At 45.1% G+C, this 12,195-nt stretch overlaps 1 protein-coding gene across 16 annotated transcripts in view; it reads right to left on the bottom strand.

Annotated features, from left to right (window-relative positions):
- Positions 1 to 12,195, bottom strand: part of ST3GAL4 (ST3 beta-galactoside alpha-2,3-sialyltransferase 4) — a 175,216-nt gene that overhangs the window by 53,119 nt on the left and 109,902 nt on the right. For 4 of the 16 annotated variants that reach the window (XM_075073546.1, XM_075073545.1, XM_075073547.1 and 1 more), the window contains one exon: positions 416 to 511. The exons of 10 other annotated variants lie outside the window; for them this stretch is intronic. In XM_075073546.1, the coding sequence (XP_074929647.1) occupies positions 416 to 460 (45 nt within the window). In that variant the 5' untranslated portion in view covers positions 461 to 511. Of the gene's footprint in view, positions 1 to 415; positions 512 to 9,765; positions 9,870 to 12,195 lie in introns of all 16 variants that reach the window. 2 more of the 16 variants (XM_075073548.1, XM_075073549.1) reach the window with 1 other exon arrangement.

Raw genomic sequence — 12,195 nt, 5'->3', positions numbered from 1 at the left:
CAAAAAGGGCTGTTAAAACATAATGCTAGGATCACAAAGCCAAGAGAGAGCCAGACAGAGTCAGGCGCAATGGTGCCAATGCCAGGGGAGTGAGGTTTCACTCGCTCAGTGGAGATATAATTACAGACCCATAGGGTTCGAAGGGACCACAAGGATTATCTCATCTAGACTGCCAAGCTGCAGGATTTGTTGTGTCTAAACCCTCCAAGGCAGAGGGCTATCCAGCCTCCTTTTGACAAAATCCAGTGAGGGAGCTTCCATGACCTCCCATGGCATCTGTTCCACCGGCCTACTGTGCTTACAATTAGGAAGGTTTTCCTGAGATTTAATCTAAATCTGCCACTTGTCCTGCCCACTGTGGCAAGATAGAACAATTTTTTAATCAAGGGAAGGAATTAATTCCACGTTCACTTACCTGCCCGGCCGCTCCCGTTCCTCCTGCACCAGTTGATGGAGACATTTCCAACCCTTTGCCGGCACTCCCTGCTCTGCTTTACCTGCCTCTGATTAGCTGCGTCAAAGGAAATGCAGACTCCTGAGAACCAGTTGGCTTAGCTTTGAGAACCACTTTGCTTAGCCCCCAAAATCAAGAAAGCATGTGCACAGTTTAAGTGCACAATATATTTTGTTGCTAATCCTCAGCAACTAGTTTTCAATATGGATTTAGAGCAGGGGTTGGCAACCTATGGCATGCATGCCGAAGGTAGCACGCGAGCTGATTTTCAGTGGCACTTACACTACCCGGGTCCTGGCCACCGGCCCATGGGGCTCTGCATCTTAATTTAATTTTAAATGAAGCTTCTAAAACATTTTAAAAAGCTTATTTACTTTACATACAACAATAGTTTAGTTATAGACTTACAGAAAGAGACCTTCTAAAAACGTTAAAATGTTTTACTGGCACGCAAAACCTTAAATTAGAGTGAATAAATGAAGACTCGGCACAGTAATTCTGAAAGGTTGCCGATCCCTGATTTAGAGCTCAGACTCTGGCCATCACAAACAGCCCCAATGCAACAGAAGCTTAGTCACTATTCTCACTGAGGACGGTCACCAAGGTCATGCACGCATTAAAAGATCACATAAAATGAGTCTGTGGCAGAACCAGAAATGTTACCAAGCTTCCCAGGAGACCTGACTCCCACAGCCACACCTTACCTTACACCATCTTTCTTCATTATAACTTCACTGCAAGACCAAGCATAATAGGAAAGTTAGCAGTGACGGACCAACCCCTCCACACACAGACACTCACACAAAGGGCTTGATTCTGCCACCCTTACTCACACTGAGTAGTACTCACTTGTGTAGTCCCATGAATTTCAATAGAACCTCTTGCAGTTCTACTGAACACGAGTATTGCTGGCAGACTCAGGCAAAGTCTACAGTAATCACAAAGAGAAGGGAGAAGTTCCGGCCAAGCCCATCTTCACTCGTGGAAACTCTCTCAAGTTAACTCCAGTGTCAGAGCTATCCTTCGAGGAAACTCTCTCTATTGTTTTTTCCATTTAGTGAGCAGTTGGAGGCATTTAGCGCTCCCGTCGTGTTTCCAGTTTACAAGAAATTGGAAGAGACCTTTACAGTGCAGCTAAGGCCTCAACAGAAGAGGAAACATTAGGTGAGACATGTCTAAAAAAGCAATTAATGAGCTCCCGTAACTCAATTAGGTACCTGTTAGACCAATCCTAAATGAAAAGGCAATGCATCCTCGTTCACCTATGCTCTAGCCAAGCCTAGTAAGTGCTCTTGCATCATATCCAATTGCAATCCTGCCTGAGAGTACATCACTTCATCCTCGGATATAGCTGAGATATGACAGAGACAGAAAATACACTGGTGCTTTGCTAGACTCTGATACAATGTTATTGCAAGTTTACAGACATACCAAACAATCCAAGATCAAGTACAAGCTATATAATCATACAGCCTGAAATATGCCAATAATATACATAATGGGTTGACCTTGGGGATTAGATTTATCAGTAAACATCAATTTCACTATACGTACACAAACCAATGAAAAGAACATTCTCACTGATGAGAATCAAAATTTAAAAAGAGTCAAAGAAAGCACCATGCTGCTTGAGAACGTATGAGAGTTCGATTTAAGGCAAAAGTCTGACATGTGATGATGACAGTTGGGTTTGAACGGTTATAAAGCTTTAACTTTTTGAATCTCAGCATCTTCTGTCGTTAAATAGTTACTCTCTGACCCCTCCATTGTCTGATGCCCCATAAATCCCCACAACTGAGAGAATTTAAAATCGAGACTAATCTTAAAAAAAAAAAAGGCTTAAAAGCAATAATTTCGCACAACTGAGACCATTTTAAAATTGATCAAAATAAAAATAAATGCTTAAAAATCAATATTATCTGTCAAACAATAATAAAAATTGAATTCTGACAAGCCTAATCAAGGGCCACATACTCAGCTGGTGTATACCAGCATCTCTCCATGCCAATTTACATCATCTGAGGGTTTGTATATTACCCACCCACAAGCAAAGTGTCTAAAGTTAGCCATGTAAATCCACATTTAGCCATCTGTTCAGTAGTCGGAGCAGCCACAGACCAGCCCTGTCAGATGGGGTGCGGAAGTTTTGGGAACATATGCAGCTAGAAATTACAATCATTTCTCACTGTTCTTGCTGTGATTTTTGACAGTCTCAATCACTAGACATGAGAGCAGGGAGCAGAAAAACATCAGCGATCATCTTGAACTGTCAAAACAACAGATTTTCTGCATAGGAGACTGAACGCTAGACTGAAGCCATTTCCATGCAATAGGTTTCTGCATTTCAGCCGCCTCCCGCCTGACTTTCCTGAGACAAGCCACAGACCAATTCAACAGCCCATCCTTAAACGTAGCATGTCCCTTTCATACTAGCCCAACCTAGAAGTTCTGTCTGACCGCGCTCTTTTAGCCAAACCACGCCTAGCAGTGTGTTTTGGGGACAAGAATCAAATTGTTTGGTTGTTAATCTCTCAACAGCAGGAAGAAATGAGAATGGACGCTGCAGGCTCCAAGGCAGTAACTAGGAGTGACACGGGGAAATGGACCAAAGCAAAATTTTACACTCAGCATAAGTCAGATTGTCCAAGAGCGAGAGGCATCAGGCAGGGGAGGGGACTCCTGCGGGAGCCAGGAGATGCCACCGTCACAGAGTAGATTCCAATGGCCAAAGCGGAAACTGTGCAATCCAAACACAACCAGAGTGCAAGTGTGATCAAATTTGTAATTTGTAGGCGGGATGGGGGCAATTATAGTGAATTAATTACGTGAAACAAATGCATGGCTGAACATTCTGTATCCCAGGGACTATTTACTTTTCAAAACATTCATAGCAGTTGAATTTCACACCCAATCCCAACTCCCACCAGGACCCCGTGCTCCAGTGATGCACAGTCCTCATTCAGAGCCACAGTGCTCACTTCTGCTTAGCTCACCCTGTGGGCCAAGCGCACTTTTCACTCCAATGTTCACCGTTATTCAAGGCCTGCAGCACTGGCTTTGGTACCAGGAACGGTGCACCACCCTCGCAGCAGGTGCATTCGACACCAGCAGACTTGGAAACCAATGCAACTCATTTCCTTCAGCAGATCGGGCCAGTCCCGGTGACAGAAGCGGACGGCCAGTTAGTGCCCTGGGGAAAGCGTTAGTGAAGGAACCGGGAGTGTAATGGGAAGCCTGGAGGAATTACGCATGTGGGTGACCAGCAAGGTCAGCTGAGAGTCTGGCTTCAAGTGCAGAAGGCCATGTTCCAGCTCCTACTGTATGGGAAGGAGATCTAGCGCCTCTGAAAGTACAACTCCTGTCCAGTACCATGCAAGGAAAGGAAGAGTGCTCAGGGTTGAAACCATCTGGGAGACACACATCAGGAGAGGAGGACTGTGCGATCTGTGAAACAGTCGGGTTGGGTCCTGCTACAGTTCAAGCTTCAATACCGAAATGGACCAAGAAGTGTTTAATGCCACTAAGAAGAGCTCATAGCTTTACTTGTATACCCAGGGGAAAAAGACTCCACTAATGCACACACAGCTCCTGCTCGCCATACATCTGTTGCATTGATTCAGTCTGCAGCACTAAAAGGTATCCTAATCTTTATCTCCCTAATCTTTTGATTGGTACTTGCTAGCTATTTAAACAATAAAACAGGGAAGGACTGAACCCAATAGCAAAGCACTATTAGCACACATCCACACAGGAATCCTTTGCCAGGAACAATGTATATACATAAGGGACTGGGGATGGGATGGTGCAGAACAAATGTGAAAGTTCCTGACTAGAGAGAACTCTGACATTCATTACAGTCTTGTTCGGCTACAAAGAGCCAGCCCAGACAGAGCCACAGTCTGGGGGAGATATGCAGCAGCCCTAGCAATGCTAATATTAATCACTCGGGCATAACCCAGCCAAGAAATTAGCACTTAGGCATGTAGACAAACAGCGGAGAGAGGGGACAACAGGGCACATGTGGCAGGAGATTTAACCCTAGGGGGTGAGAAAGGGTGCATCGTCACTAGGAACAAAGGTGTTTTCTTACTGTGTGTGAGCTAATGCACGGTAACAAGAGGTAAAACTCTAGTGAACATCAGGCAGCGTGTGGTTTCCCACACACAGTAGCAGGTGGAGGTTGTTGTCAGTTGGCCTGTGAGTGTGTGTTCTTTCCATGTGCTGTCCCAGCAGGTAGCTGGCTCAGCAGACTGCGACAGTACTGCACAGTGTTAAATGATGAAGGATGTAATATTGTTGCCACGGTAACGCTGCTTAGGCTGCCCAGTGCCTCAGTCCTTGGAGCTTCCATTTGATCACTATTAACAGCAGATAAGGCAGCTTCAAGGCTACTCAAAGATAGACCACAGGAGCAGTTCAGTGGCAAAGGCACTCGGCCAGGTTTACGGCCCCATAGGCACAGTTTTAGTGCCTGGTAGCAAGGATTGGCTCAGTCCGCAGCAGGAATTTCTGCTGTCCCCAAGGCCACACAAAAGAGTATGTTGAAGTACCCCGACCTTTATAGGCTAAAACAAACAACTGGAATACACAACTTACATGCCAGCTGACGTATTTCATGACGTTTCTTTGTTACCATTTTTTAGTTTTGATAGTTTGGACACAACATTTCTATTTATTATGTTATTGAAGCACCTTATTTTGTACCAAACTAAAATGTATTTGTCATCATCATCATGTTCCTATTACGCCTCTGGCGTTTAGGGCAGTGACAAAGCTCCTCCACTCCTGCCTGTTTCTGGCAAGCCTTTCAATGGTTCCCCAGCTGTGCCCCAGGTTTTTCAGCTCGGCTTCCACAGCTCTTCGCCATATTGTTTTCGGGTACCCTCATTTTCGCTTGCCTTCAGGTGTCCATCTTATCGCTACTCTGGTGACAGAATCAGTTTCCATCCAAAGCACATGACTGATCCATCGCCCACACCATCTGCCAATGATGGCGCTCAGATCCTCTTGGCTGCACTGTGTCAATAGATCTTGGTTTGACATTGTTCTGGGCCAAAAGATACAGAGGATTTTTCTGAGGCAGGTTGTATGGAATGCAGACAATTTGGACATGTCATACTTTCTCATTCCCCAGCATTCTGTACTATAAAGTCGTGTTGAAAGTACGCAGCTCTGATAAACTTTGAGTTTGGTTCTGGTGTTGTATTTTGATGTTTTCCAGACTGTATTTAGGCTCCTGAAGGTGTTCCTGGCTTTACTGATTTTGTTCCAGATGTCCTGGCTTGTTCCACCGTCCTGGCTGATGGTGCTGCCCAAGTATATGAATGCTTCTACATTGGGGAGAACGTAATCTAGTCATACTGGTGATAGCGAGGCAATATTAAAGGTCATGATATCGGTCTTATTGCGGTTGATTTTCAGTCCAATTTGCTGGCTGAATGCGCAGAGTCAAATTCTTTTTTGTTGTATGTGGTGTTGGATTGTGAGAGCGATATCATCTGCAAAGTCCAGGGATGAGAAAGGTGTCCATTTAATGCCTCTTGGTATGTCTTCTGTTGTACGCTGCATTACCCAGTCGATGGCAATGCTGAAGAGGATTGCAGACATGACACATCCCTGACGTACTCCTTTTTGACTTCAAAACTGAGCTCACGGTGATCAACACAGCATGTAAAGTTGAAATAGAAGCTTTTGATGACGTTGATTATACAGAAACGAATTCCATGCATCCGCAGAATGTGCCATAGGCACATAAAATCAAGATCTTCTTCTGCCTCCTGGACGTTTGCTTCCTCTTTGGGTGGCTCCCTGTTCAGCAATTCTTTGAAATGCTCTGTCCACCGCATTTCTTGTTCTCTTTCAGTTGTTAATAGGTGTCCTTGTTTGTTCCTGATGAGAGTGTTCATTGGTGTCTGCCGTTTACCACTGATAAACTGCATCATTTTGTAGAAGGTTCCTTGTTTACCATGAGCAGCTGCATCCTCTGCTTGTGTTGCCAGATCATCAATATAATGCCGTTTGTCTGCTATCACAAGGCATTTGACCTCCCGGTTGTGCCTTGCTATACTACTCGTGGTATTTGTCCTTTAGCTTCTGCGATTTTGTCTCAAACTTTTTTCTTCAGGGCTCATCTGGTTTCTATGGCATTCCATTGCTAGGTGTAATCCACTCCTCCTCTTCCGCCTGTAGTCTAGATAGGCTTCACTGCTCTGTTCATAAATTGCTGTTAACTTTGTTCCACTTCATGTTGATCTCCTTATCTGCATTCCCCTCCTCTTCATCCAGGGCTGCAAGTGCCTGAAACCTGTTCTTTAATTGCAGAATGAAGGCTTTCTGTGTTTCAAGGGATTTTAGCTTGTCAATATCATAATGTCTATGTCCCCTGTTTGGTGGACCCACACTTCTCAGTGTTAGCTTGAGTCTTATTTTGTACTAAATTAAAATGGATTTGTACTAGCTAAAATATATTTACAGAAATATTTAGTGCCTAGTACACTACCAACAACTTTGCCAAGTTTAAGGCCAACGCTGAGGAGGTGGCACGGAAGGGAAAGTCTGTAGGAAGCATTTTATATTTGCCAAGGGTGTTGGGGTAGTTTGGAGAGGAGGAGGAGGGAGAAGAGGGGGTTGCCTTTCCCCTTCTTAGAAAACAAACTCCTTTTCTAGTCTTATACTCAGCCAAAGGGGGGTGTTAATTCCCTGTCTCTCCCTATAGGCTCATATTATAGTAGGAGGATGAACTGTGCTTTTCTGCAGGTAGAAAGAGCATGAAAATAGTCTGCTTATTACAGCAGATGTAGCCATACCTCCTAGCAACTTCTAATCCTAGCTGTACCCTTCACCTCTCTGACTTCAGGCCACACGGTTTGGATCATGCTTCCAGAAGTGCCCACTCCTTTTGGGTGCACCATTGGAGGCATCCAGGGGCTCATCTGCAGAGATTTTGAGCACCCACAATTCTGACCAAAGTCAGCAAGAGCTGAGAGTGCTCAGCACTGCTGAAAATCAGGCTCCAGGTGTCTCAGGTTGGGCATCCAGAATCAGTGGGCACTCCAAAATGAGGATAATACCTACATCATCAGGCAGAGAGAAGGGGAGTGAGAATTACTGTTTGCAGAATGCTTTGAGATCCTCAGACAAAAGGGCCATGTACTCAGTTTCATTATGTGATATCCTGGGGTCTGAACTGGGCACATGTGAGAACATGAATTGCCTAACCAATATATCATCATCCAAGGATTCACGGGATGTGATTTAGGGTCCAAGTAAAATGCCCGCCACATACATCTTGAGCAGTGGTCCCCGACCTTTTTCGTCTGGTGGGCACCAGACGAGGGACTGTGGCGGCGGTCGAGCACCCGCCGAAATGCCGCCAAAATTTGGTGGTATTTCAGTGGCGACGCCTCTGGATGACGTCGCTTGTTGGAGGCAAGTGGCATCATCCAGAGGCGTCACTGCCAAAATGCCGCCGAATTTTGGTGGCATTTCAGCGGGTGCTCGATGGCTGGCCAGGATGCGGGCGCATTTAGATGCCCCTGCGGGCGCCATGGCACCCATGGTCACCATGTTAGGGACCCTTGATCTTGAGTAAAGATGACTGGAAGGCTTAGTCATGCTCTGAGGACCTTTCACAGCCATTTTTCACTGAGAAGAGACCCCAACTGGCAGGAGAGGTGAATCACTATGTTTAGTTATTGGTGCAACATTTTCACAGATTATTTTCACTTCTGTATGTTATTGCATGCATTAAATAAACACGCAATGTTTATATCTGTACAAAGGGCTGCGTGCCAGTGGCCACCTCTATAGCATAGAGAAGTAAACTGCATTATTCTGTTGTTGTAATTTTCAACCCTCCTACAAAGTCTCGATGAACTGGTTTTCAAATCAGGAAAGTGAAGATCATCTATATGTCCAATTTTCAGAACACCTGCTAATAAAACTACCACCTTCCTCGCTGTTGTTTTCAAAGACTCAGTTTTTAAGACCAGAAGAGACCATTCTGACCCTTTATTTAGTCAGTCGTCCTAGCATTTCACCCAGTGATTCCTGGTTGACACCCATAACTTCTGGCTGAATTGGAGTGCAGCTTTTTGAAGATTTCAAGCAATGGAGGATCCATCACATCCCTGGGAAAATTGTTCTAATGTTTAATCATCTTTGCTGTTAAAAATCCGCACCTTATTTCTAGTCTGATTTTATCCAGCTCCGGCCACTGGATCTCACTCCGCATTTGCTAGATTAAAGCATCCTCTGTATCAGAAATCATTTCCCCATCCAGGGGCTTAGAGATTAAATTACCTCAAGCTTCTTTATTAAGCGAAGAGGATCGAGCTCCCTTTGTCTCTCAATGTAAGGGAGGTTTCCCAGACCTCGAATCATTTTTGTAGCTCTTTTCTGATCCTTTTCCAATCTGTCAAAATCCTTTTCACAACATGGACGCAGCCCTCTAGTACTGAACTCACTTGTATATTTTTACTACTCACAGAGCAGCCATCATTCTACACTTTCTGTTCACATCTTTCAGATTCAGGACAATAACAGAACCAGAACGGGCGAGCATGCACGCAGCCTGCAAGTCTCCCCTCTGCAATAAGCTGCATCAACTCTGCCTCACACCATCCGAACTGCCTCTGAAGAAAGCAGACTCCTAGGAATTAAATGCTGCAATACCGAGAAAACAAGCTCCTAACAATTCCAGAGCCGCATACATCCAGCACATTCAGGCTAGTAGATTTCTCCTTAATTCTCTAGTAGCCACTCTCACAAGGGAAAGGAGTTGGTGAGTGGAATTCACTGCTGTGTAACAGCAAGGGGCAGATACACACAGAGGGCAATCAGAAGATGAACAGAGGCTGCTTGGTTTAATCCACTGGAACATTCCAATGCTGGAGTGCTGAGGCTAACCCTGCACCGCAGGGTGAAGGACACAGATGAGGCTACTGGAATGGGGATCTGGTCTCCAGTCTCTGTGATTCAATAACTCCCCCATGGGGTGCAGGCACAGCAGAATAATTGCATCTCCCAAAGGTGTTCACTCCTGCTGCCAGTTGTAAAAGCATCTGGGCAGGTGGGAGGAGCCAATGTCCCATTTACCTTTCCTGACAAATTCATCCCAGGTACAGGCAGACCAAGCTGCTCAAGTATGCCTTGTTATTTACCATGTCTCAAGCCAGACACCCAGTTACCAAGACTCCCCAAATCGCTAGTCACCTTCTAAAGTCAAAGTCTACAAGCACCACTGTCAACAAGCACAGCTCCTTTATAACAAAACCAAGTAGTTCTAATAATAAAAACCCATCTGAGCTTACCTCACACGAATCCTGAGCATTTCCCGAGTCTGCCATGCGTTCAAATGCTGAGCTCAATTTCCCAGGTCCTAAACTAGCTCTGCAGAATGGCAAGGTGGCAGTTCCTGTTTGATTAATTAGTCTGTTGTTACGTTTCAGAGATTGAAATGTACCCACTTCTTTCTTTGCACAATAATTGGACCTTGTTATTAAGACACAATTTGGATTTTGCTGTATTCTTGCTCTGCTATATATCCTACCAGGGATGTATTTTTATATATTCCCATTGCACACACGTAAGATTGTTAAATTTAGTTATTTAGTCAGGACTGACACCCAATGCTCCCCAAACAAACCACAATTCTTTGTTTCCCATTCACCCCATTAGAGATAACATGTGGTGGGGTAGCCGTACCGGTCCCCGGATATTAGCGAGACAAGGTGGGGGAGAGAAGTGAGTGGCTCGAAAGCGTCTCTCTCTCACCAACAGAAGTTGGTCCAAAGTTGTTACCTCTCCCACTTTGGTTCTGTGAGTGTTACAGAAGGGGTGATGCTGTAGTGTGGGAGCCAGCGTGGGACCCCAGTTCCCTGACCTGACCTTGGGCCAGATGTTCAAAGGCATTTAGACACCTCAGGTGATTTTCAACAGTGCCTAACTGCCTCTTTAGGGGCCTTCCAAGATCCGGCTCTTACATCCCTCTCTACTTTATTCTGTATCAAGTGGGGAGCTAACACTTCCCCGCTCAAGGAGGCGTGATGAGGAGGCACTCCCGTCTATTGGCCAGACCAACCCTGGTCTCTGGGGCAGGGTATTCAGGCTGTTTCTCATTCCAGCTCTGCAAATGTTTATATACCTGCTATTGACTGCGAAAGGACTCTACTGAGTGGGTTTGGAGGATCAGAGCCATTATTAGGACTCCAGCCAGGGAACATTAAGCAATGAGTAGGAGACACGTGGAATGTGATTTTCAGGGCAGGGCCACCCAGAGGATCCAGGGGGCCTAGGGCAAAGCAATTTCAGGGGCCCCTTCCAAAAAAAAAAGTTGCAATACTATAGAATACTATATTCCTGTGGGGGCCGCTGCAGGGCCCGGGGCAAATTGCCCCACTTGCCCCCCCACCCCCACCCCAGAGCAGCCCTGGGAAAAATAAACATTCAAAAACCTTCCACATCTCGGTACAAACCCAGTTTTGAGAAAACTTCTTTTCAGGTCACCTTTACAAGGTATCACTGGTTCTCAACATCAGCTAGTGCTAAAAGGCGCTAACGCTCATTAAAAGAACTGGACAAATATTTTCCGGCAAGACTTTTTTTGGATCGAAAACTAGGGGTTTTTAAAAAGTAGAAAAAATCATGGACATTGTCTGTTTTCCTTCAAAATTTGTTGTAGGTTTTTTTAATCGAAAAGCTGAAATTAGTCTGCCAAAACCTGAACATGGTTTGGGGTTTCAGAAGTGTGTCGCCAAATATTTGCTGCTTACTGTGTTTGATTGTTTAAAGAAACAATAAAAAAATTCTGCTTAAAAAAAATCCAAAACTTTTGAACCACCTCAGCTTGTGACCAAATGCCTGAGCCCATCCAGTCAGAGATTTTTCCAGGTTTCTGATACTCTGATGGCTTCCTTGACTCTTATCTGTCTCCACAACTTTGAGTTCATTTAGGTTAGAACATAAGAATATAAGAATGGTCATACTGGGTCAGACCAAAGGTCCATCCAGCCCAGTATCCTGTCTACTGACAGTGGCCAATGCCAAGTGCCCCAGAGGGAGTGAACCTAACAGGTAATGATCAAGTGATCTCTCTTTTGCCATCCATCTCCACCCTCTGACAAACAGAGGCTAGGGACATCATTCCTTACCTATCCTGGCTGATAGCCATTAATGGACTTAACCTCCAGGAATTTATATGTTTCCTAGAGACTGGCTCCATGAGGTCCCTCACAAACTGGAGACGGTTACTGTGGGTTTGTCTTTAGTACAGCTTATGTACATATTCCACGAATTGAGCATTTGAGCTTGTTCCAGAATCTGGGATGAGCCTATGTTGTGAAAACTGAAATACTCAAAATAGCACATCCATGTGAATGGACACAGGGTGCTAAAATTAAATTAGCACAGGTGGTCTCAAACTGGGAGTTGGGACCCCTCGGGGGGTCACGAGGTTATTACTGGGGGTCGTGAGCTGTTAGCCTCCACCTCAAACCCTGCTTTGCCTCCAGCATTTATAATAGTGTTAAATACATGAACAAAGTTTTTTTTAATTTATGAGGGGGGGTCACACTCAGAGGTTTGCTATGTGAAAGGGGTCACCAGTACAAAAGTTTGAGAACCACTGAATTAACCCTTCTGGAGCCTCAGGGAATGCAGAGGCGGTGGGGGTGGGGGAAGAATCTCCCTTGGTAGGGTTGGGAAGGAGGTAGGTGGTGTAGGACATTGCTCTTCTCATGTGA

This window comes from Chelonoidis abingdonii, chromosome 18 (genome assembly GCF_003597395.2).
Source record: "Chelonoidis abingdonii isolate Lonesome George chromosome 18, CheloAbing_2.0, whole genome shotgun sequence".
NCBI lineage: Eukaryota > Metazoa > Chordata > Testudines > Testudinidae > Chelonoidis > Chelonoidis abingdonii.
The sequence above is the reverse complement of the archived record's forward strand: the minus strand, read 5'-3'. Positions and strand labels throughout refer to the sequence as shown.